The sequence below is a fragment of the Athene noctua genome, chromosome 12, assembly GCF_965140245.1.
Source record: "Athene noctua chromosome 12, bAthNoc1.hap1.1, whole genome shotgun sequence".
In the NCBI taxonomy this organism is placed as follows: domain Eukaryota; kingdom Metazoa; phylum Chordata; class Aves; order Strigiformes; family Strigidae; genus Athene; species Athene noctua.
In genome coordinates this window covers 3,946,182-3,971,262 of record NC_134048.1, presented here as the reverse complement: position 1 = coordinate 3,971,262, position 25,081 = coordinate 3,946,182, and the positions used below count along the sequence as shown (strand labels likewise).

Sequence of the window (25,081 nt, the reverse complement as noted above, 5' to 3'; positions counted from 1 at the left end):
CCATAGACTGTATGTTCTACACAAGGCACATCACACAGACCACGAGCTTGGAAACTACAGGTACAGCAGATTTCCCTATCACTCCTATTGCTCCAAAGAAGAGACGACTCCATGGAGGAGTACTGTGCTCCTTTACAGGGTCCTGGTGATAACTTAGCTCCCGATTATGCCACTCTTGCCTCTCCCTCAATATATACTAAGACATGGACTACAGGACTCCGTTTCTCCGTCACAAGCTTCTTCCGCCATAGCAGTTACTAGGAAACGATCACTCAGCCACAATATTGCTGTGAGAACAGGCTCTTCCTCGCCAACAAGACCATTCTCACAAAGGAGCAGCCACACTGCTTCAGGTAGAGAGACATGCACAAGAAGATCACCTACCCATACTGAGCAGGTATTTACACAGCATCTCACCCTTCCTCGACCTTGTTGCATGGCATTACTAAGGTACACGCTCACATGCATTTCAAATAATTAACGTGAAATGAAAACTCTGTGTTGTGAGACAATGGTGATAAATAAAGCAATGAAGGATAGAGTTTTAGAAAAACCTTCAACGAATAAGACATTCATGATGAAAATACCTGGGTATGTCTAATAGTCCAATCCTATGAGTAATGCTGCCGAGCAAGAACTAAACATTATATTGCCATTAGGCACAAGAGGACAAACTGTTGCTACACCCCCAGCTACACCGCTAGCTCTAACTACACCCCTCTGTAAAAGACATGATGACAAACAGTAAAGCAGATTGAAAGTACCGAGGGGACAGTAACGATCCCTCGGAGATTAACTCTCATTTGGCAGAAAGGCCACAAGGTTGCTGCATGAACAAGCTTCTCGTGGACAACAAGAGCGTTCTCACAAAACCATTCCAACAGTAGAAAGATTCCAGCTGTGCTCCCCGGCTGGTAAGGAGCACAGAAGGAGGAAACAACCTTTCTAACCAGGAGCACTATTAAAAAGGCGTGCTGCTCTGTTCCACACACACACCGTTTCACGTCAGTTTTAAAAACTTAACATCGAAAGAGCAAGCGCTGCTACATGAGGGCTAGCAATACGAAACAAGCTGTAAGGTGACATGAAAAGCACAAGTGAATAATCCTTCACAGCAGAAGTATCCTGACATTTCTTGAGGTGCCATGCCGTCCGTAACACACCCCAGCAGAAACCGCAGCAATACCCTCTACTTTCTAACAGTTCACCTACGTCTGAAGGCCCCAGGAGAGTCTATAAGCACATATTCAGCCTGGGAACATCCCGGTCCTTAACTCTGCTACATCTTTGAAGAGCACAGCGGTGGCTCACCACCCGGGTGAACAACTAGTGCTCATGTACACACATGTACCTTAGAATTTAATACCTATCAACAAGTAATTTCACTCCTCTTTCACCCTCTCGCTCAGTCCGGAGCATGGAGCTCACTACTGACCCAACCACGGAATTTCCCGCAAGCAACAAGGAATTCGCAGGAACGTCTGGGAATGGTCTTCCCGTTGAGCAAGAGGTACTTCACGCACACTGCATTCTGGTGCCCAAAATGGACACTGCTGTCAGTACTGGCTGAGGAACACACTGTGTGAGGAGCTTTCACCTATGAGACAAGCACAAGACCGGCCCTAAAGCAGGCACAGCCGGCTCTTAGTTTCAGACAATGGCTTCCAGTCATCCTAAACAATGTTAAATGAAAACGATGTGTAGCAAGAGAAGAGTGCTGATTAAATGAACCAAAGAGGCACTTGAGAAAAACACCTCAATTAACACGCCGTTCACGATAAAAATAATTGAGGGTTTGTAACAGTCAAATCCTGTAAGTAAAACTGATCAGTGGCTGGTAAGGAACACAGAACAAGAGGAATCACCTTTCTAACCAGTACGGTGATAAATAATACACAGTACTCTCTTCCTCACACCCGGATTTTACGGTAGTATCTAATAAACAGTGAAAGATGAAGTGCTACTACACGCGAGCAGGCGATGGTACCAAAGCAGCAATAAGGCCGCATGGAAAGTATTAAGTGACCTCAAAGCTTATACACGGGACCATTAACGATCCGTTTGGAAACAATCTCACCCATGTGCTGTCGGGAAAACGTCAGCCCCTGGTAATAACGTAAACTTCCATTTGCTATTAACGCAACACCCACGAATACCGAGAGCAAAACGAGTATTACACGTGGCAGGGCACAAAATGAGAAAGGACGTGGCGAGCGATAAGAGCACAAAGCCCCGTTCAAAGGAAACTCCAGCCGACAGTGAGCCCCTTGTCCCGCGGCCGGCAGCAGCGGCAGCGCTGAGCCCCGGTCCCACGCTCCCCTCCCGCCAGCCAGAGGCAGCGGCAGCCGGCGCGGTGCCGCGGGAAGCGCTGCCTGCCTGGGAGCGAGACCCCCCTCCGCAGCGGGCGGGACGCGGCGCGGCCAGGCCCGAGCAGCAGCAGAGCGAAGCGTCGCGGAGCCGGGAAGTCCGGGCACGGGAACTCACCGGGGCAGCGGCGGGGTCCTCCCCGAGCAGCGGCGCGGGCTCGTCGGGCGGCGGCCGGGCCGGGAGGGTGTCGCAGCAGCTGCCGGCCGACAAGCGGAGCTGGCTCTTGCGCGAGTCGGCCGTGAGCGACACCTCGTGCGAGTAGGAGCGCAGGAAGGCGCGGACGCCGTCGATGCCCACGAAGTGCGAGGCCGGCACGCCGCGCAAGGCGCCGCTGCCCGCCGCCAGCAGCTGCGAGCGGCGCCACCGCCGCAGGCGCAGCGCCAGCAGCAGCAGCAGGAAGGCGAGGAAGAGGCAGGACACGGCCGCCACGGCCACCACCAGCCACCGCGTCAGGCTGCCGGCCGGCTCGCCCGGCGCCGCCGCCGCGCTGCCCAGCTCCGACAGCAGCTCGGCCACGCTCTCGGCCAGCACCACCGTCAGCGTGGCCGTGGCCGACAGCGCCGGCCGCCCGTGGTCCTTCACCACCACCACCAGGCTCTGCCGCGCCGCGTCGCGGGCCAGCGGGAAGCGCGCCGTGCGCACCTCGCCGCTGTGCAGCCCCACGCGGAACAGCCCCGGCTCCGTCGCCTTGGCCAGCTCGTACGACAGCCACGCGTTCTGCCCCGCGTCCGCGTCCACCGCCACCACCTTGGCCACCAGCGCCCCGGGCTCCGCCGAGCGCGGCGCCAGCTCCACGCCCGCCCAGCCCGCGCCCGGCCCCGCGCCCGGCCCCGGCGCCGGCGGCGGGTACAGCACCTGCGGCGCGTTGTCGTTCTCGTCCACGATCACGAGCCGCACCGACACGTTGCTGCTCAGCGCCGGCGCGCCGCCGTCCTCCGCCCGCACCCACAGCCCCACCTCGCGCACCTCCTCGTAGTCGAAGGAGCGCAGCGCGTACAGCGCGCCCGTCTCCGCCTGCACCGACACGTAGGACGAGAGCGGCGCGCCCCGCACCCGCCCCTCCGACAGCCGGTACCGCACGCGCGCGTTCTGCCCCCAGTCCGCGTCCGCCGCGCGCACCGTCAGCACCAGCGCGCCCGCCGCGTTGTTCTCGGGCAGCCGGGCGCTGTAGCGCGCCTCCGCGAACACCGGCGCGTTGTCGTTCACGTCCAGCACCCGCAGCGCCAGCACCGCGCTGCTCCGCAGCGCCGGCGACCCGCCGTCGGCCGCCCGCACCGTCACGTTGTACTCCGCCACCTCCTCCCGGTCCAGCTGCCTCGACGTCACCACGCGGTAGTAGTCCCCCAACGACCTCTCCAGCCGGAACGGGAGGTTCTCCGCGATGCTGCACCGCACCTCGCCGTTCGCCCCCGAGTCGCGGTCCTGCACGTGCAGCAGGGCCACCACCGTCCCCGACGGGGCGTCCTCTGAGATCTCGCTCAGCGCCGACCGCACCGAAATCTCGGGCGCGTTGTCGTTTATGTCTGTCACCGTGATCGCCACTTTTGCTGTGTCGAAAAGCTCGCCGACATCCCGTGCTTGGACCTCCAGTTCGTATAGAGCCGCTGCCTCGAAGTCCAGGCTCCGCACCAGCTCGATCTCTCCCGTTTCGGCGTCCAGACGGAAAATTATTGACGCTTTTTCTGTGATTTTCTTCATCGAGTACTTCACGTGCCCGTTGATCCCCTCGTCGGCGTCGGTGGCCGTGACGGTGAGGAGGGTGGAGCCCACGGGCACGTCCTCCGGCACACGCACCGTGTACTCCGCCTGGCCGAACACGGGCGCGTTGTCGTTGGCGTCCAGCACCGCCACGCGGATCCGCGCCGTGCCCGTCCGCGCCGGGTCGCCGCCGTCGCTCGCCCTCAGCACCAGCTCGTGAAACGCCGCCTCCTCGCGGTCCAGCGCCTTCGCCAGCACCAGCTCGGGACGCTGGTCCCCGCCGGGGCCCGCCCGCACGGCCAGCGAGAAGTGCTCGTCGCCGCTCAGCTCGTAGCGCTGCAGGGAATTCGCTCCCGAGTCCGGGTCGTGAGCCTCGACCAGGGGAAACCGCGACCCCGGCGATGTCGTCTCGCTCATTCTCTCCTCCAGTTCAGTTTCCTTGAAGCTGGGAGCGTTGTCGTTAATGTCCGTGATTTCCACTTCGATTCCGTAAACCTGCATTTCCCCCTCCACTATCACCTCACACCGCAGCACGCATCGCTGCACCGTCTCGCACAGCTGCTCTCTGTCGATCCTCTCCGCCGTCACCAAGTGTCCCGTCTTCCCGTGCAGGGAGAAATACTGCGTCCTCCCTGCGGAGACAACGCGGAGGCCGCGGTCGCGGAGCGCCGTCAGCTCCAGCCCCAGGTCCTTGGCCACGTCGCCCACGAACGAGCCCTTGGGCATCTCCTCGGGAACCGAGTAGCGCAGCTGCCCCCACGCCGCCTCCCACGCCGCCACCAGCACGCACCACAGCAGGGCTCGCTCCCGCCGGCCCCGGCGCCTCCCCGCCGCGCACATCTCCGCCGCGGCCCCTGGGGCCCCGCAACACCGCCGACACCGACCCGCCGCCGCCCGCCGAGTCGCTTCTGGCTCTGGCTCCGGCTCCGGCTCCCGTTCACGGCTCTGGATCCTGATCCTCCTCCTTCTTCCCTCTCCGGCTGCCGCTCCCTGTGGCCGGCCCCGGCCGCTGCCGCCGGCCCCTCCGCCTCGCTGCAGCACGGCTCCGCACCGCGGGGACGCTCGCAGACCGCCCGGCCGCCGAGCCAGCCAGCGAGCGAGCGAGCGAGCCGGGCCGCAGCGGGCGGGGCTGCCTGCAGCGCTCCGGCCTTCCTCTCGCTCCTCCTCGGTCAACAGCGGCGCCCGCAGCCTCCTCCCGGCACTGCAGGCACCGAGCGCTGCCGAGCGCTGCCCGCCCGGCCCTGCCCACGGACACCTCGCGGGGACGGCACCGGCGCCACCGACACAGACATCGCTGCCCGCCCGGCGGGGAGCTCCTGCGCTGCCGTCTCTCCCCGACAGCTCCTCCTTCCTCCTCGCCGACATCCCCACCGCAAAGCAAGAACAAACCAACGACGGCCCGGCACTCTCTTACTCCTTCCGCACGGGAGGAAAATGTATCCGGCGATGTTATGCCAAGTCGAAGATGACGTGAAGACTCTGACGAGCCTGTTCCCCTCGCTCCGACAGCACAGTCTCCTCCGCGAATTGCACAGCTTTTTGCAGTAGTCGAGCTTCAAGGACGTTGCCTTCACGCTTTCTGCAGATCACAGATGCATCCTACAGCCACAGGAACTCGCCCCGTCCCGACAGCACAAGGCAGCAATGAAGATCCTCCCTCCAATGGGGACGCGGGATTTCCTGCACGGGCTTTTCTCTGAGCCGTTCTTTCCTTTAACGATGCCCGTTACTCCGACCGCACGGGAAAGAACCCTTGCTCATGGCCAATACATAGCAACTATAATACTTTATTTATTTATTTATTTATTTAACGTGTAGACTATCACGGGTCTTCGAGCATTAGTCCAAAAGCACAGTCCCCACCACGGATTTTTGTACCCGTCATGCTGGAATGACGGCTACAAGGACAGCAAGACAGAACAGGCTCTGAAATACAAAATATTTCGGACACACACACACACACAGAAGCAGAGGTGTCGGGCTCCCTAACCCAAGCGGCAGGAACTTGGCTTTCAATCTTCAGCCCCCCGGAACACGCTTCCAATGAAGTCCCCCACCGCCGCCGACTGAGCCGAGACACGTCAAGGCTGAAGAAGGTGGGGTCCATCATCTCGGAATCTAAGCCCCCTCGGCCCCTACCGCTCCGGAGGAGCTGGGCTTGCTCCGCCCCGCCACGGGCTCAGGGATTGCTCCCCAGGAGACCTTCCTGGGAACACAGCACAGGAGGAGGCGCCGCTACTGCTCGCAACTCGTTCTCTGCCCCCACCCCGGGCTGCACTACAGCTCCCCAGGAGGCGGGAGGCACCTGCACTGACCCCGGCCCGAAGCATCTGCTCGGCTCCAGCCAGCTGCCGGGAAAATGCCTTGGCGAGCGCGGCAAGAACCGCAGCGGGTACCGCTGCCTTGGCTCCTCTGCCCATTCAGCGCAGCCACGCGACTGCGTCGGTCTTTTGTTCTCAACGGTATTTTTGCACTGTGGCAAACTGAGCAACGCAATCGCATTAAACGGTGCTACATGCGAAGATACAGTTAAAAATGGGTGGAACAGCAAAGGTGAAGGACACTACCGTGAGATTTCCTTTTTAATACCCCACATTAAGTTAGGGGTGGCATAGCTGAAACACATTTGCATTTACCCAAGTTATACGATACCTTGAACGACCAGAAGAACTTTCATTTTCAAATAAATCGCGGTGTAAATGATTGCTTCTTGTTAATAAATTATTAATCTAACCCTTGAACGTTCATGTTGGTAGGACACCTCTTCAAGAAAATACTGTAGGGCAGCAGGTGAAGACAAATACAGCTGCACACCCTAAACTATGCGGAGCATTTCTGAAAGTGTAAATGGACTGTATTCGAGTGCCTCATTGATCTCATTTACTTCTCATAAAATTCCTTCCCCTTTTAGATATGTTCTCAAGGTGGGTATAAGCTGTCCTGCTCAAAGTGGGAGATTCGACAACGATTGAAAAGTGGCAGAAAGACAGAGTTCCTCGGTTTAGTATTTCCCTGTCAACGTGACCAACCAGGTCCAAGCAAGTTTCTCTCGGAAAGGGGAGAGGAAAATAGAAGAGGTTCAAAATTAAAAATGCGATCTAGTTTTTCTTATGATACCCCATTCTACACCTCCACGTGTGCATGAAAGACAGATCAGGAACGCTGAAGAAGAGGGAGCTAACACCCAGGGAAGAAAAAGAGTGAAAAAAGTGCACAGAGCAATAATCACTGGGAAAAATGCCCGATCCAACCTGGGCTACCACTACTACAGGAGCCTCCCTCAAAAGACGGGGGACACCTTCCTCCTTCATCAGGGAGGAACCATCTGTGAGTTCTGAGTTCATGGATAAAACATTCAACGGGAAATCAACAATTTTACATGCAGCTATCGACCAGGTTCGGGTGCATCGGTTTGGGGAAAAAGCGACGAGGAAGGGGGAGTCTCCACCAAGAAGCGCCCACCACATTCTCCCGTCCCTCTCACGCACAATGCTCAGTATACAGCCATCACCGGTACCAACTCAAAGACGGGTTGGTATCAGAATTTGTCGGGTGAAGCTGAGCCTGCGGCCGCCGGCAGAGCACGGAGTGCCGCGGCTGCCTGCCTGCTGGCAGAGCAAGGGGCATCCCCCGCTCGTTCCTTCCCTCCCGGGCAGCCGGAGGAGCGCTCCCCGCGCACAGCAGCCGCGGAAGAGCCCGGGCCAGAGGCACGACGGCTCCGCCCGGCCGAAGGGGAAGAGCGAGAGCGCGCGGGCTCACAGACCTGCGGTGCGTCGGGCTCGGCGGGCGGCTCTCCCGCGCCGGCGCTGCTGCTCGGGCTCCGCTTCCCGCAGCGCTCCCCGCCGAGAAGCTCCTCCGCGGGCAGGCTGGGCAGCGGCGGCGGCGGCGGCAGCCAAGCGCCCTCGGCCACGGCGCGGCCCGGCGCCGCGCACAGGTTGTAGGAGTAGGGCAAGGTGCCCTCGCAGAAGTCGGCCGGGAAGGCGGCGCCGGCCGCGGAGAAGCGCTGCGCGCCCAGGCAGCGCAGGACGGCGGGCGGCCCGGCCCGGCGCAGCCGCGCCAGCACGGCCAGCGCCACGCTCAGCAGGAACAGGGCGGAGAGGAGCGCCAGCGCCAGCACCAGGTAGAACTGCAGCTCCGCCGCCGAGTCGGCGCCCGCCGCCCGCTCGCTCAGCTCCGGCAGCGCCTCCTGCAAGCTCTCGGCCAGCACCACGTGCAGCGTGGCCGTGGCCGACAGCGCCGGCTGCCCGTGGTCCTTCACCACGGCCACCAGCCGCTGCTTGGCCGCGTCCCGCTCCGACACGGCGCGCGCCGTCCGCACCTCGCCGCTGTGCGGCCCCACGCGGAACAGCGCCGGCTCCGGCGCCTGCACCAGCTCGTACGACAGCCACGCGTTGCGCCCCGCGTCCGCGTCCACCGCCACCACCTTGGCCACCAGGTACCCGGCCTCGGCCGACCGCGGCACCACCTCGAACGGCGCCGGCCCCGCCGCGACCGCGCCCGGCCCCGCGCCCGCCGCCGGCCACAGCACCCGCGGCGCGTTGTCGTTGCGGTCCAGCACGAAGACGCGCACCGTGGCCGTCGAGCTCCGCGCCGGCGCCCCGCCGTCCTGCGCCCGCACCGCCACCGCGAACTCGCGGCACTGCTCGTAGTCGAAGGAGCGCTGCGCGTACACCGCGCCGCTCCGCGCCTCCACCGACACGTAGGGCGCCGCGCCCGCGCTGCCGCCCGCCAGCCAGTAGCTCACGCGCCCGTTGGCGCCCGCGTCCGCGTCCCGCGCGCGCACGCGCAGCACCGGCGCGCCCGCCGCGTTGTTCTCCGCCACGTAGGCGCTGTAGGCGGCCTCCTCGAACACCGGCGCGTTGTCGTTCACGTCCGACACCTCCAGCACCAGCGCCGCGCGCCCGGACAGCGCCGGGCTGCCCCGGTCGCGGGCCACCACCGTCACCCGGTGCTCGCCCGCCTGCTCCCGGTCCAGCGCGCTCGCCGTCACCACCTTGTACGAGCCGCCCGACGACGACGCCACCAGCGACAGCGGCGCCTCGCCCGACAGCTCGCACGACACCTGACCGTTCTCCCCGGAGTCGCGGTCCATCACGTTCACCAGGGCCACCACCGTGCCCACCGGCGCGTCCTCGGGCACCGGGCTCGACACCGACAACAGCGTGATTTCGGGCGCGTTGTCGTTCTCGTCGGTGATGTCGATCTCCACGTCGCAGTGACCCGAGAGCCCGCCACCGTCCCTCGCCACCAGGCCGAAGCTGTACTTGCTCTTCTCTTCGAAATCGAGGGGCCCCGCAGTCCTCATCTCGCCGCTCTCCCCGTCGACGCTGAACAGCGCGCGGACAATGTCCGGGACGTTGCCGAAGGAGTAGGAGACCCGCCCGTTGGATCCCGCGTCCGCATCCGTGGCCCGCACCCGCAGCACCAGCGACCCCGCCGGCACGTTCTCCCGCACTTGTATCTTGTAGATGCTTTGTGCGAACACGGGCGCGTTGTCGTTGGCGTCCGTCACGTTGACGCGAACTTGCACAGTCCCGGACCTCACTGGTTCCCCGCCGTCCAGCGCCGTCAGCACCAGCTGGAAGGAGCTCTGCTTCTCCCGGTCCAGCGCGCTCTCCAGCACCAACTCCGGGTGCTTATTTCCACCCGGGCCCTCCTTCATGGCCAGGGTGAAGGACGGGTGGCTGCTGAGCTGGTAAGTCAGCAGCGCGTTGCTCCCCACGTCCGCGTCTTCAGCCATCTCCAGCGGGAAACGCGCCCCGGGATGGATCCATTCAGCGATCTCGAGATCCAGAGCAGCCTTGCTGAAGCGCGGGGAGTTGTCGTTGACGTCCTGGATGTCCACCTCGACGTGGAAAACGTTGAGCGGGTTCTGCACCAGCGCCTCGAAGCTGACGGAGCAGGACGCCGCCTCGCCGCACATCTCCTCCCGGTCCAGCCTCTCGCTCACGTACAGCTCCCCGCTCTCCGCGCTCACCGAGAAGTATTTCAGCTGCCTTTCAGCGGCAGTCGCCACCCGCAGCTTGCGTGCCGGCAGCTCCGCCGGGCTCAGCCCCAGGTCCCGCGCCAGCGGCCCCACCAGCGAGCCTCTGCCCAGCTCCTCGGGGATGGCGTAGCGGATCCGCTCCGGCGCCGCCCGGCAGCACAAGCCCAGCAGCAGAGCGGGCAGCAGCACTGGCCCGGCTGCTCGCCGCCGGCTCTGCCGCCGCCCGCCCGCCATCCTCGCCAGCGCTCGCCGCGCTCCTCCCTCCCGCCGCTGCCCTGCCGCCCTTCCAGCCGCTCTCCGCACCGAGCGCAGGGGCCGCCGGAGGGCAGCGAGCTCGGCGCCGGCTCGGACGCCGCTGCTCCCCGCGCCGCGCCGCCTCTCGCCTCTGCTGCCCGCGCCGCTGCCGCTCTGGCCGGCGCCGGGCGAGCGAGCAGCCGGCGGGGGCAGGACGCGGCGCCGGCTCCGGCTCCAGCGCCGCTCCCCGCGGCCAACAGCGGCACCCGGAGGCGCCGCGACGCCACCGCAGCCGCCCGATGGCCGCGCTCCCGGGGGCCGGGCTCTGGCACAGCGGGCAAAGGCGCCTTCGCCCGGCACTTCCAAGGGCTCGGACCCACGCAGCCTTGCTCCGGGTACAGCTTGTGCTCACGCACCTGATTGCCAGCGCATTACCGCTGCCTTATGGACAGCAAAGCTCGCATCATAACGCAAATGGCACAGGCCTTGGCACCGTGCGTGAGGTCAGCAGTTGATAAGCAACAAATAATCAGAAACAGGATGAAGCAAACGTCAGTGCAATCCTGTCACCCTGAGTCTACAAAGGGTTTCTACGCATTTCATCCTTTTGCTCCCGCCAGTCTCTGACTTTTGTCCCGTTGTTGATTTTTCTTTCAGGGAGGAGAACAATTGCACTGAGAACTCTTATCACCCCGAAGGCAGCGTGTCTAGTCCTATGATCATATAGCAGAATAACATTTATTAATGTGGTTCTGATTCACAGCATTTTCTTCTTCATTTTTGTATCCATACGTGAGCGGTTGACAGTGTGAAGATGCAAAGCCAGGTCAGATCTTTCACAGACTGAAAGAATGGTTTCTTTGTAATGACCATAAATATGATGTGGTCTGGCACCCCCTTGCCCACGTACTGGAGGCAGGGACATTCTTCCCCAGCTCAAGTTGCTCAAAGCCCCCTCCAACCTGTCCTTGAATACTTACCATGACGGGGCATCCACAGCTTATCAGAACACTTGCTGAGTCTGTCCTCATTGCCACCATCTCTGGCCCTGGGGAAGATGATATTTAGACCCGTTCAGTAGTACTGCTCCGAGGACAGACCCTGAGGGACACGTTACTGGTTTCCACCTGGATTGAGCCATGCACTGGAACTCTTTGGACATGGGCATCCAGCCAGGTCCTCACCCATCCAACAGTCCACCTGTCAAACCCATCTCTCTCCAACGAGTGGCTGGCACGTTTTTGGTGTCCATGTTGGGGACACCCTGCACACGTTCTGTCAGAAAGCCCCTTCACGGAAACCTTGGCTGGGCCGGGCGCAGCTCTGCACTTGAGGACTGCAGCAGAGGTGGTTTCCTTTCTTACACTGCAGACAAGTGTCGTCTGGCAGCACCCGGGGGACTCTGCACAGTGTCACCAGCAAAGGGGTGTATGGGAAGTGCCCCTGTCCTCGGAGACTTGGAGCAGATGTGACCTTCCCCATTGGATCAGACACCCTGGGGTCGAGCTGTAGCTCATGACAACAGTTGTTAGAAACACAGAGAAATGAATGGATGGGGAATAACATTTCTTTGGCCCAACTTACTGAGCAGAAACAACTCCAGTTGCGTGCGTGGTACCACAAGGTGTGCTCCAGAAGTAACTACGACAAGCAGGGAAATTAATTTCTGTGCCTCTACGCCCACCCCCAACAACAGATCTCCCTTGAGTTTTCTCTCCAACCCTACACAAGTTGCACGTTTGCTTCTGGCCTTCTTGGAATTGGCAAAAACATACCATGAGGTTATGATGCACCACAATCACACCAAGAAGGAAGGAAGATATGTTTGTCACTGGGAAGACATCTTGGTCTTCACTGCGGACATTGGAGTTCCTCTCCAGGAGAATCTGATAGTCCCTGAGGTCTCAAGCTGGAAGTGAGCCCTTAAAGTCTTACTCTGCTCTACATAGTCACGGGTTCATTTTATGAAATATTCATCAGCTCTCCTCTGTATTTTTCTACTCTCCTGCCTGTTAAGCTTCCTAGAAATCAAATGCTCTAAGTGTAAGGATCTTATCATGGGCCTCTTTCTCAAGCTAAGAGAAAGCAGAAGAGATGTTGGTTTAAGCTTTGCTTCATTTTCCTCACACTTAAAAGTCACTGAGGCCTCCACATGTAAGCTGGGCGAGCTGCAGTGGTTCAGAAGGCCTACTGGGTCTCTTCTGCCTGTACTGAATGACATTACTAAGCTTCAGATCTTTCTTTTATTAGAACAAACAAACTCCCCAGTTAAACCAAAGAAGCCAAACCAAACACCTCCCACCGACCCATGTGGAAATGGTTATTCACCCCTGTGACACATCCAGGCCTGTGCAGTGTAGGAAATGACAGAGAGGGGCACAGAGTCTTGTAGAACTCAGAAGCATAAGAACAACCTGCAGGAAGCTGTGCTTGGCCAGCAGCACTGTGCAGTCTGTACTATGGTGCTGAGCTGCCAGAGGAGGATCAGAGGTCACTGCTGCTGGGTGGTAATGCTCTTTGGTCTTGATTAATGCTTGTTACCCACTTGGAGTAACCAATGTGTAAGGGGGTGTGCAAGTGTGCGCTGCTGGGGTGGAAGATGTTGAGAAATTGGGAGCGAACCTGAGCGTGGGAAGAGAGAGGGGTTGGAGAGGGTGTTTTTAAGATGAGGTTGATTGTTAAATGTTGCTGGTGTTTGAATTAAATTGATGTTCTCTTTCTTTCCACTAATGAGTCTGCCTTTTGCCGGTGACTGTAAAGGATGAATCATCCTTCGCTGCCCTTATCTCCATTCCAGAGCCATTAGTTTTTATTTCTCCTTCTCATTCCTGAGGGGAGGGAAGGAGTAGCTACATGGTTCTCAGGTGCCCTCTGGGTTCAAAAGATGATATTAATAAACAAAAACAAAAGCCCTGATTGGGCAACTAAGGAAAATATTTGTAAATGTACAGGTGCTTTGCCACATCTCTGAAATTTCATCTCCCAGAGCACCTGGAAGTGACCAAAGCCTGAAACTGCAAGCGAGCCCCTAAAGTATTCCTTTGGACTATGTAGTAGTGGTGCTGATATGTTGACATATACCACTATGTAGTGGTATCAGTGGTGCTGATCTTGAGGACATTTGACAGATTTCATGAATTCTTCTACTCCGTGTCCTGCTCATCTCCTGTGAATATCAAGGCATAAGTGGAAATGCCTTATCAAAGGCCTGTATCAGAATAGAAGGCCTTATGAGAGACTCACTTTTAACTTTTCTTTCATTTTCCTCACACATAAATTCTGTCTTCATGTGGTTCTCCAGGGAAGTCAGTCTTGGCTGTTAAACTACACTCGTGGTTTCACATGCAAGAGAACTATCCTCAAGTGGAAAACATGAACCATGACCTTACAGGCAGTCTGAAGGAAGGTCAAAGGATGGGAAAATATAATTGCTGCACTGGTGAAACTCTCCATCAAAGTGTTACGGGGAGATATGGATGGATAAAGTTTCACAAAGTAAAGAGAAGCCATTCTACCCATACATCATAGCTCTCATTTCTCTCCAACCTTATACAACTTGCAGGTTGGCTTCTGACCCTCCTAATTAGCAAAAACATCATGAGAGGGTAACGCATCATGATCATACCAGGAAAGCAGACACATTTGTCTCAGCTCACCACCATTCTCAGACGAAACTTAAGTATTCAAAAACAGACAAATTACAAATGGCCAAACTCAAAAACGAGCAGTAATCCAAAACAGACTGGGTCATCACACTACCTGCTTAGGAGGAATCTCCTCCCCTCTTTTATCACACGCACCATTTGACATGGATGCGACTTGTCCTAAGGGCCTGTTTATGTCTGTTGCCCCCATCAAAACCAGAACAGAAAGGTACCCTCACATCTCCTGCCTCCCACACCAGCTGTAACATGAGCAAGAGGCACTAACACACAACCTATTCCTAAACAAAGACAGGCCGCTACGTGTACCTGAAACTCCACACATAGAAGACCAGGACAGTGGGGGGAAAAAAAAGAGAAATAAATCAGACAAGTAACACAAAAAAGCATTAAGGTGCTGTCATAGAAATTCTTCAGAACGAAGGCTCAGTCTTCACTGTGGGCCATGAAATACATTCCCAAGAGCATATGGAAGTCACTGAGATCTCAAGCTGCAATTGCTGCCTGGAAGACTTACTCTGGACTAGACAGCATGGGGGTTCAGTTTAAGAAATCGTCATCAGCTCTCTTGTTTTTCCTACTCTGCAGCCTGTTCATCTCCCGCATATGTAAAGCCAGAACTGGGCTCATCTTACACAAATATGCAACTTTATCATGGGCCTATTTCTCAAGCTGAGTCTTCTGAGGAATTACAACAGATTCTCTTTGAGCTTTTGCTTCATTTTCCTCATACATAAAATTCCGTCTTCAGGTGGCTGAGGGCTTCCAAGGGAAGTCAGTATTTTCTGCAAAGCAACACCCACAATTTCAAAAGCATAAAGAACTATCCAGAAATAGGGAAAATAAACTACAACCTTCCAGGAAACAAAGACCTGAAAGAAAGTCTAACTGCAACTATGAAGGAACTCTACATTGCAACACAACAAGGAGATACAATTCAGATAAAGGAGGATTCCCACAGGAGTTATCAGCCATTCTCCCCATGCATCATCCCTCTAACTGCAGAGTTATTGTACAAATGCTTTATTATCAGAGGACAAGCATTGCATTTCAGGACAGGGAACCAGGATCACAGCACACATGGCACAGGCCTTGGCCTTGGCCCCAGCCATGAAATCAAACTTTTGCTCAAACAAAATCACACAGACGTACATTTTCCCTGGTGCAATGCCAGCCTCTGCCCCTCCTCGCTCTGCGTTCGCAGCCTTTAGTCACACCACAGACAAGATCCAACCACTGGCCACGTACCAGCCACAGGTGAAAGAGCATTTCATGCAGTGACGTTTTAGGGAAACAGAAGCGCATCAAAGACTTTGTCTTGACAGCTCTAAACCTTCAAGGCAGGGATGGAAACATCAGGGTATGGATGGGTGACATCCAGTCTTTGTGACATAGCAACTACGGCCCTCCCGGGAAATGCTTTCCCACCCTCAGCCATACCTCAACATCTCCCTTGGCCTTCACCACAGATACAGGATAGATGAGGAACGGTACCAAGGCAGGTACTACCGCCAAGGGTGGAATAAACAGTGAGCAACAGCTGCAGCAACAACACAGAGAAATCATGCCTGGGGAAAATCAATCCATCCATCGAATGCTACTGTTTCTGCAGCAGCCTTCCTCCACGAGCCGGGAAGGCAGACAGTGAGACTCCTGTCTTTCTTTACACTGAACAAACCTTAAGTTCTCTGTTCATGGAACTGCATTGTCATTTCCTTTGGGACTCCCATTATCAAACATCAAGAACCAAGAGCTGTGTGTCCAACATTACCATTCAGGTCCAAATAATCTGCCAAAATTTTAATCATTGCCTGTTTTCACAACTACTGCCCTGCCCAAATATCATGGAACAGGAAAGCTACCTCTGCAGACAGACACCACTGAGAGAAATGTTGAGCACACAGCCTCTCAGAGACCGAGGAATACAGCACAGATACATTCCAAGAGACCTATCTCCTCATCCCAAATAATTTGAAAAAACATAAAATGTTCTAAAGGCCATAAGGAATATGGAACTCAGTTAAAATCCCGGTCATGAAAGGATCAGCTCAAAGGCAACACAATCCTACTTCAGGACAAGGGCAAACAGAATATACATTACACTACCATGCTAACGCAAAGTTTACATCTACGCCTGACAACTACCATCGACAGGAATCATCATGCTACAGGAATGTAAACTGATGAACTCACAACTTTGCTAACTGGGGCTCTGAGAAAGGCAATATCCAAACATATGACACCTTCAGGCATATTTTCAGATTGCCACCAATAAAGCTTGGGAATCAACAAAACTCATGCCTTGTTGCCACAACTTCCTTCTCACACACAGCACCCTCAAGACTCCGCTCAAGCAATTTGCAGCTCCCATGGTTGTCTCTGAACTTCATCATTTGCAGACACACTTCACACTAAGAAAAGCTGCACAGACAATTTGTCCTTACTGTGGGTAGTATCTGAGTTCTCAAAATTGCTCAGTGATTTTTGACCCTCATAATTTCAAAAGCATGTAGTCAAAAGGCCACTTGCCAAGACACAATATCTATACCATGCACTGAGTTCAGGCCATGTACGTATATGAGGAAGGGAAGGTGTGTTTCTCTTTGAGGGTCAAAGTACAGAAATGATACAGCATTAGGTACTCCATGAGGCACACGCTCGTGTTAACTATGACAGGTACGGAAATGACCGTCTCTTCTTCTGCAGCCTCACAACAGAGAGCCCATGTCTTCTCACCAAATCTACACAACTGGTAGGTTTGCTTCTGACCTTCTCAGAATTGGCTAAAAAAGTTCAGGAAAGGAGAATGCACCACGATCACACCAAGAACACAAGTACAATTCAGTCCTCTCTACCACTTTCATGAGAAAAACAAGGATTCTAAACCACATGAATTATAAATGCCCAAAATGAAAGAGGAGCACTCATCCAACAGCTAAGGAGTCATCAAATTTATGGCTTAGGGGGAAGCTCCTCCCCTCTTTTATCACACACACTGTTCCACAGAGATGCGACTCCTGCTAAGGTCATCGTTCCCTCTATTCCCCACCAGCAAGAACAGAACACAAAGATTCCCTCACAGCTCCTGCCTTGCACACCCGCTCGAGCATCAGCAAGAGGCACCAACACACCACACACCCATGGCTGAACAAAGCCATGCTGATTGCTACAGATAAACGTACATCCATAGGAGACCAGGGAAAGGAAAACAAACCCACAAATCAGACAAGCAAGGCAAGGAAGCATTCAAAGAGAAAGTGGATTCAGAGGAACTCACCGGGAAGATGTCTTAGTCTTCACTGCAGGCGTGGGAATTCATCCTGGAGAGCACTTGGAAGTCCCTGAGATCCCCAGCTGCCAGTGCTGCCCTAAAATCTTACTCTGGACTACACAGCAGGTGGGTTCAGTTTAAAAATTAGTCCTCAGGTCTGGGCAATATTTCTAATCTGTGCCCTGCTCATCTCCCACACATATGAAGCTGTAAGTGTAAAAACCTTCTCATGGGCCTCCTTCTCAATCTACGTCTTCTTGGAAGTTACAACACATTCTCTTTCAGCTTCTGCTTCTTTTCTTTACAAATAAAGTTCTGTCTTAGGTTGTTGGAGTAAGTATTTGCTGCAGAAACAACACTCACGGATTCAAAAGCATGAAGAACTCTCCAGAAATGTACAAAAGGTACCATGACCTTCCAGGAAACAAAGGCCTGAAAGAAAGCCTCATTATGACTGAAAGAAACTCTCCATTGTAAAGTGACAGGGCGACACAGATGGAGAAAGGAGCTTTCATACTCAATTCAATTAGAAACAATTCTAAGTACAACTATGAAGAAACACATTGCCAACGTACAAGGTGCTTTCACACAGGAATTATAAACCATTCTACACACACATCATGGTTCTACAGGCACAGTTACTGCACAAACACTTTATGACTGGAGGACTGGAATCGCCTTTCAGCACAGGGAAACCAGCATCACAACATCAGTGGCACAGGCCTTGGCACCAGCCATGAAACCAAACCATGGCCCACCCAAACCCACACTGACCCACTGTTTCCCTAGTCCAAAGCCAGCCCCTCACCCTCCTCACTCGGCATTCACAGCCTTTGCTTGCACCACGCACAACATCCAGCTACTGGCCATATGGCGGCCACAGGCAACAGAGCATTTCATTCAGTGACACCTGAGGGAAACTGAGCTCTGTCAAAGTCTTTGTCTTGGCAGATGAACACCTTCAAGGCAGGGATGGAAAATGCTCCCCCAGCCCTACAGTTATAAGAGATCCTTTAGTCTATTTGGGGTGAGCAGGCAGAAGGAAGCCCAGCTATAGACCTGGATAAGAAATACAGCAAGAATGGGAAACCTACCGACGTGAAGGGATTAGAGCTTGAGATTTCAGATTATGTCAGCTCTAGTAGGAACACAGGAAAGGTACTAGTAGGCAAAATGCCCACAGGACACTCACACAGGAGCTCACACCAAGGATCACAGACACCATTCCTCAGTATAATTTCTTCAGACAATCAAAAAGGGAAAATGCACAGAACCACAACTGTGGACCTCATGTAATATCTAGGAAAAACAGAACTTTTACAACATCTTTACATCTTTGAGACATCTCACATTACACCACAGCAAAATTTTTCACCTGCCCTGTCTTGGGACAGAAACAAATTTTTCACCCTGCCCAAACATCACGCAACAGGAAAGCTGCCTTTGCAGACAGACACCACTGAAGGAGATGTTGCACACACAGTTCTTCTTACCCAAGAACAACAATCACAAGACAGATGGATGCAAAGAGATTTCTCTGCTCATCACACTAAGTCAGAGAAATGGCAAATGTTCTCCAGTGCATAAGCAATATGCAAATCCAACAAAGACTCAGTCATCAAAGTATCAACTCAAAGACATCATCATCCTTCTTCAGCACATGGGCAACTTGGAAGATACATGATTCCCAGACCTTAACGTAAAGGTTACATCTATGCTCACTACCTGCCTTTCACAGGAAGTATTGTAAAACAGGAAGGAAAATGGCTGAAGCCACAGCTTGGCCACTTGGAGCCTGAGTAGTGTGACATCAAAAATACGATGCCTTCAGACTCATGTTAAATTGACCAGATGCAAACCCGGGAATTACCAAAACACACGCCTTGTCTCCACCACTTCCTCCTCACACTCAGCAGCCCTGAGACCCGCCTCAAACCCTACAAGCTCACAAAGCTGTCATTGATTGTTCTCATTGCAGAGAGACGTCACCCAAAGTCACACAGACAACTTCTCCTCACCATGGATAGTATTTGATTTCTCATCATGTGTATGTTAGAAACGAGCATTTTTTTCAGTCATATTTTAAGGAAACAAACAAGGAAAGCATTTCTCTTCTCTGGTGGAAACATGAAAGGCACATCAGTGACAACAGCTCATCTTTACCTCATCGCAGTGAACAAGGCAGGAGACTGACACGTACAAAATGGAAGGGATGACACCATACTCTTCTTGATCATGGCACTTAGACTAAGTGCGAAATTAAGGTGTTTAGTAGGTACTATACACAGAGTTTGCTCTTCCTAAATCCTTGTTACAAATATGTAATTAAAGTCTTATCTAGCATTTGACAACAATTGCAATCACACATGAGAAACCTCCCAGGACTCCCAGTGCAGCTGCAATAACATGACTCAGGACAAACTTCTTTGGCAAGGAGAAATGCACATTGTATGACACTGCAGCTGGGCACCGAACAGGGAAAGGAGCAAATCGTCTCTCCTGTCTCCTCCAACAGGCCCTCACACACAGCTCCCAGGACTCTCATCTCCAACCCTTCACAACTTGCATGGTGTTCTCTGACCCCATAATTTGAAAACACTTTTGACATCACAGGGGCGATTGCCCAAAACATTTCTCTTTCACATTCACCACCATCACAACACGACCTCCACATATATATCTTGAAACCTCCAAATTAAGAGGGAAGACAAAATTGTCTGCTCACTGCTGTTCTGGGAAGAAACATCAAGGGCCTAGAAGTAGAAGAGGAGCGGCCCACAGGGAGAGATTGGGTCAGTGAACACCTGCATAGGGGCACTATCCCCCTCCTTACATCTCCCACTGCCCACTGACTCTCTCATGTGGCTCTTGTCACAGCCTGTATGCCCAAGCCAAGGCACATCCAGCTGCGTTTCAAGCAAGTCAGCCTTAACAGACGGGCAATCAGCAAAGCACATCTCCCGTTTCCTGCACTAGCCCTTCCCACGCAGCCACCCGGGGACTTTCTCAAAGACTCACAACTTCTCCGATTCTCTTTCAGCTCCCGAACAGGCAGACAGACATCGTCAAGGGACCAGTTGTTGCTGCCCAGCCCATTCCTCTGCCTTTTACACAAATGTGGAAGTGCAAAGACGTTTCGTAGGTCGCCACGGAGAAGCAGCGAGGCTGAGAAGAGCAGAAACGCTGAGCAGCCAAGCTACATCTGGGGCGCGAAGGCTGCGTCTGCAGAGCATCTCCCGCCACTGCAGCGCGCGTGCTGTCGGGAAGCACCTGACCTGCCCGCAGCGCCAAGTCGCCCCTTGTCCCGCGGCCGGCAGCAGCGGCAGCGCTGAGCCCCGGTCCCACGCTCCCCTCCCGCCAGCCAGAGGCAGCAGCAGCCGGCGCGGTGCCGCGGGAAGCGCTGCCTGCCTGGGAGCGAGACCCCCCTCCGCAGCGGGCGGGACGCGGCGCGGCCAGGCCCGAGCAGCAGCAGAGCGAAGCGTCGCGGAGCCGGGAAGTCCGGGCACGGGAACTCACCGGGGCAGCGGCGGGGTCCTCCCCGAGCAGCGGCGCGGGCTCGTCGGGCGGCGGCCGGGCCGGGAGGGTGTCGCAGCAGCTGCCGGCCGACAAGCGGAGCTGGCTCTTGCGCGAGTCGGCCGTGAGCGACACCTCGTGCGAGTAGGAGCGCAGGAAGGCGCGGACGCCGTCGATGCCCACGAAGTGCGAGGCCGGCACGCCGCGCAAGGCGCCGCTGCCCGCCGCCAGCAGCTGCGAGCGGCGCCACCGCCGCAGGCGCAGCGCCAGCAGCAGCAGCAGGAAGGCGAGGAAGAGGCAGGACACGGCCGCCACGGCCACCACCAGCCACCGCGTCAGGCTGCCGGCCGGCTCGCCCGGCGCCGCCGCCGCGCTGCCCAGCTCCGACAGCAGCTCGGCCACGCTCTCGGCCAGCACCACCGTCAGCGTGGCCGTGGCCGACAGCGCCGGCCGCCCGTGGTCCTTCACCACCACCACCAGGCTCTGCCGCGCCGCGTCGCGGGCCAGCGGGAAGCGCGCCGTGCGCACCTCGCCGCTGTGCAGCCCCACGCGGAACAGCCCCGGCTCCGTCGCCTTGGCCAGCTCGTACGACAGCCACGCGTTCTGCCCCGCGTCCGCGTCCACCGCCACCACCTTGGCCACCAGCGCCCCGGGCTCCGCCGAGCGCGGCGCCAGCTCCACGCCCGCCCAGCCCGCGCCCGGCCCCGCGCCCGGCCCCGGCGCCGGCGGCGGGTACAGCACCTGCGGCGCGTTGTCGTTCTCGTCCACGATCACGAGCCGCACCGACACGTTGCTGCTCAGCGCCGGCGCGCCGCCGTCCTCCGCCCGCACCCACAGCCCCACCTCGCGCACCTCCTCGTAGTCGAAGGAGCGCAGCGCGTACAGCGCGCCCGTCTCCGCCTGCACCGACACGTAGGACGAGAGCGGCGCGCCCCGCACCCGCCCCTCCGACAGCCGGTACCGCACGCGCGCGTTCTGCCCCCAGTCCGCGTCCGCCGCGCGCACCGTCAGCACCAGCGCGCCCGCCGCGTTGTTCTCGGGCAGCCGGGCGCTGTAGCGCGCCTCCGCGAACACCGGCGCGTTGTCGTTCACGTCCAGCACCCGCAGCGCCAGCACCGCGCTGCTCCGCAGCGCCGGCGACCCGCCGTCGGCCGCCCGCACCGTCACGTTGTACTCCGCCACCTCCTCCCGGTCCAGCTGCCTCGACGTCACCACGCGGTAGTAGTCCCCCAACGACCTCTCCAGCCGGAACGGGAGGTTCTCCGCGATGCTGCACCGCACCTCGCCGTTCGCCCCCGAGTCGCGGTCCTGCACGTGCAGCAGGGCCACCACCGTCCCCGACGGGGCGTCCTCTGAGATCTCGCTCAACGTCGACGACAACCTCAATTCGGGCGCGTTGTCGTTTACGTCTGTCACCGTGATCGCCACTTTCGCTGTGTCCGAAAGTCCCCCTCCGTCTCGTGCCTGCACCTCCAGTTTGTATAGAGCCGCTTCCTCGTAGTCCAGGCTCCGCACCAGCGTGATCGCTCCCGTCTCAGCGTCCACATGGAAAATCTTTGATTCCAGGTCCGTCGTTTTCTTCAGCGAGTACTTCACGTGCCCGTTGATCCCCTCGTCGGCGTCGGTGGCCGTGACGGTGAGGAGGGTGGAGCCCACGGGCACGTCCTCCGGCACACGCACCGTGTACTCCGCCTGGCCGAACACGGGCGCGTTGTCGTTGGCGTCCAGCACCGCCACGCGGATCCGCGCCGTGCCCGTCCGCGCCGGGTCGCCGCCGTCGCTCGCCCTCAGCACCAGCTCGTGAAACGCCGCCTCCTCGCGGTCCAGCGCCTTCGCCAGCACCAGCTCGGGACGCTGGTCCCCGCCGGGGCCCGCCTGCACGGCCAGCGAGAAGTGCTCGTCGCCGCTCAGCTCGTAGCGCTGCAGGGAATTCGCTCCCGAGTCCGGGTCGTGAGCCCTGGGCAGCGGAAAACGGGACCCCGGCGATGTCGTCTCGCTTATTATCTCCTCCAGTTCAGACTCCTTGAAGCTGGGAGCGTTGTCGTTAATGTCCGTGACCTCCACTTCGATTCCGTAGACCTGCATTTCCCCCTCCACTATCACCTCACACCGCAGCACGCATCGCTGCACCAGCCGGCACAGCTGCTCTCTGTCGATCCTCTCCGCCGTCACCAAGTGTCCCGTCTTCCCGTGCAGGGAGAAATACTGCGTCCTACCCTTGTCAAAGATGCGGAGGCCGCGGTCGCGGAGCGCCGTCAGCTCCAGCCCCAGGTCCTTGGCCACGTCGCCCACGAACGAGCCCTTGGGCATCTCCTCGGGAACCGAGTAGCGCAGCTGCCCCCACGCCGCCTCCCACGCCGCCACCAGCACGCACCACAGCAGGGCTCGCTCCCGCCGGCCCCGGCGCCTCCCCGCCGCGCACATCTCCGCCGCGGCCCCTGGGGCCCCGCAACACCGCCGACACCGACCCGCCGCCGCCCGCCGAGTCGCTTCTGGCTCTGGCTCCGGCTCCGGCTCCCGTTCACGGCTCTGGATCCTGATCCTCCTCCTTCTTCCCTCTCCGGCTGCCGCTCCCTGTGGCCGGCCCCGGCCGCTGCCGCCGGCCCCTCCGCCTCGCTGCAGCACGGCTCCGCACCGCGGGGACGCTCGCAGACCGCCCGGCCGCCGAGCCAGCCAGCGAGCGAGCGAGCGAGCCGGGCCGCAGCGGGCGGGGCTGCCTGCAGCGCTCCGGCCTTCCTCTCGCTCCTCCTCGGTCAACAGCGGCGCCCGCAGCCTCCTCCCGGCACTGCAGGCACCGAGCGCTGCCGAGCGCTGCCCGCCCGGCCCTGCCCACGGACACCTCGCGGGGACGGCACCGGCGCCACCGACACAGACATCGCTGCCCGCCCGGCGGGGAGCTCCTGCGCTGCCGTCTCTCCCCGACAGCTCCTCCTTCCTCCTCGCCGACATCCCCACCGCAAAGCAAGAACAAACCAACGACGGCCCGGCACTCTCTTACTCCTTCCGCACGGGAGTGACCAAGTGCTAACGGCGATGAATGTCATGTCACATAGGACGAGCCTGTTCCCCTCGCTCCGACAGCACAGTCTCCTCCGCGAATTGCACAGCTCGCTGCAGCGTTCGAGCTTCGAGGACTTTCTCCTCGCCCCTTCTGCTGAGGAAAGCAGTGGCATGGAGGAGCGGAACTGCGCCGCCTCTCACCACCAGTCGCAATGCTCCGTCCGCTCTCCCGCAGCGCAGGGACACTTCACGGTTCGCTCTTCTCCTTGGTACTTCTCACCCGCACATCGGGGGCTGCTCTGAATCAGCCGCCACTCGTCCCCCTTCCCCGAACAGCACTTCCCAATGTTTGCCTCTACCCTTACACTCTAGGCTGGGCTTATACGTAGAATTTGTCGCTCCATTCTAGAGTAACTCAGCAGCCGGCAGCGCTGCACATGCACTCGCTGTTCGGGGCTCCCTTACAAAAAGGAATTTCAGGCAAAAAGCATACTCTTAGAGCTAAATGCTAGCATCAGGACTGACTACAGTTCTTTGGGACTTAGTCACAAATAGGGAATAGCAGAAGAAGACAGGCTCTCAAATGCAAAACTGATTTTTTTTTTTTGTTTTTGTTTTGTTTAGATCCTACATCTTAACCTGTAGAAGAGACAGATCTAGAATGTTTATAAAATCACCTGGGCTGGGGGGAAACATGAGAAGTAGGTGTGCAAAGAACTCAGAGAAATAATGCCTGGACTAAATCAATCCATCCCACTACTGCTGCTGTTTGCAGCAGGCTGTCCCCGAAAGACGGGAGGGCACACATCAGGGGAACAAGCTGTAATTTCTCCAGTCATGGAGACTCAGGCGCGTTTTCTTTGGGAGTCCAGTACTAAACACCATCAAGCAACGGGGTTCTCTTCAGCTATCAAAGTCCATGGCTTTGGGAAAAAGCCATCAGGAAGGAAACATCAAAACGGAGCGTCAACCTTGTTTTACCGGCGGTGCCGTGTAGAATTAGCGGGTCTCATCGTACCCAGAAAGGATCCGCCCTCACCGTTACTAGCAGTTCAGCCAACACCCGTTAACTAGTCGGAACTTCTCACCTGCAGAAGAGGGCAACATTCACTGGGGGAATAATCTCTGAGTTCTGAATTCACGGAGAAAACATTGATGGGAAACCATCGGGTTTGCATGCAGCTATCAACCACGTTCAAGTGCATCGGTTTGGGAAAGAAGCGAAGAGGAAGGACGAATCTCGCCAAGAAGCGCCCACCACATCTTTCATCATTCACGAATGTGTGAGAGAAGCAAGTCGACATCGGCCTGTCGGGTTTCGGCAGCCCTGGGATGAGCAGGGAGGCTTTG

General features: G+C 57.1%; 3 protein-coding genes across 3 annotated transcripts; all 3 read right to left on the bottom strand.

Moving 5' to 3' along the window:
- Nucleotides 1-1,405: 1,405 nt before the first annotated feature.
- Nucleotides 1,406-6,380, bottom strand: LOC141965224 (protocadherin gamma-A10-like). The gene is made up of 2 exons (XM_074916474.1): nt 2,254-6,380; nt 1,406-1,597 (listed from the first exon to the last, which is right to left on the bottom strand). The coding sequence occupies exons 1-2, from the start codon at nt 5,428-5,430 to the stop codon at nt 1,406-1,408; spliced, it is 3,369 nt and encodes a 1,122-aa protein (XP_074772575.1). The 5' UTR covers nt 5,431-6,380.
- Nucleotides 6,381-7,477: 1,097 nt separating this feature from the next.
- LOC141965181 (protocadherin gamma-B5-like) lies at nt 7,478-10,653 on the bottom strand. Its single transcript, XM_074916368.1, has one exon. It carries the CDS (start codon nt 10,283-10,285, stop codon nt 7,604-7,606), a length of 2,682 nt encoding a protein of 893 aa, XP_074772469.1. The 5' UTR covers nt 10,286-10,653; the 3' UTR covers nt 7,478-7,603.
- A 9,601-nt stretch (nt 10,654-20,254) lies between these two features.
- LOC141965223 (protocadherin gamma-A12-like) lies at nt 20,255-23,726 on the bottom strand. Its single transcript, XM_074916473.1, has one exon. It carries the CDS (start codon nt 23,678-23,680, stop codon nt 20,255-20,257), a length of 3,426 nt encoding a protein of 1,141 aa, XP_074772574.1. The 5' UTR covers nt 23,681-23,726.
- Between the last annotated feature and the right edge of the window lie 1,355 nt (nt 23,727-25,081).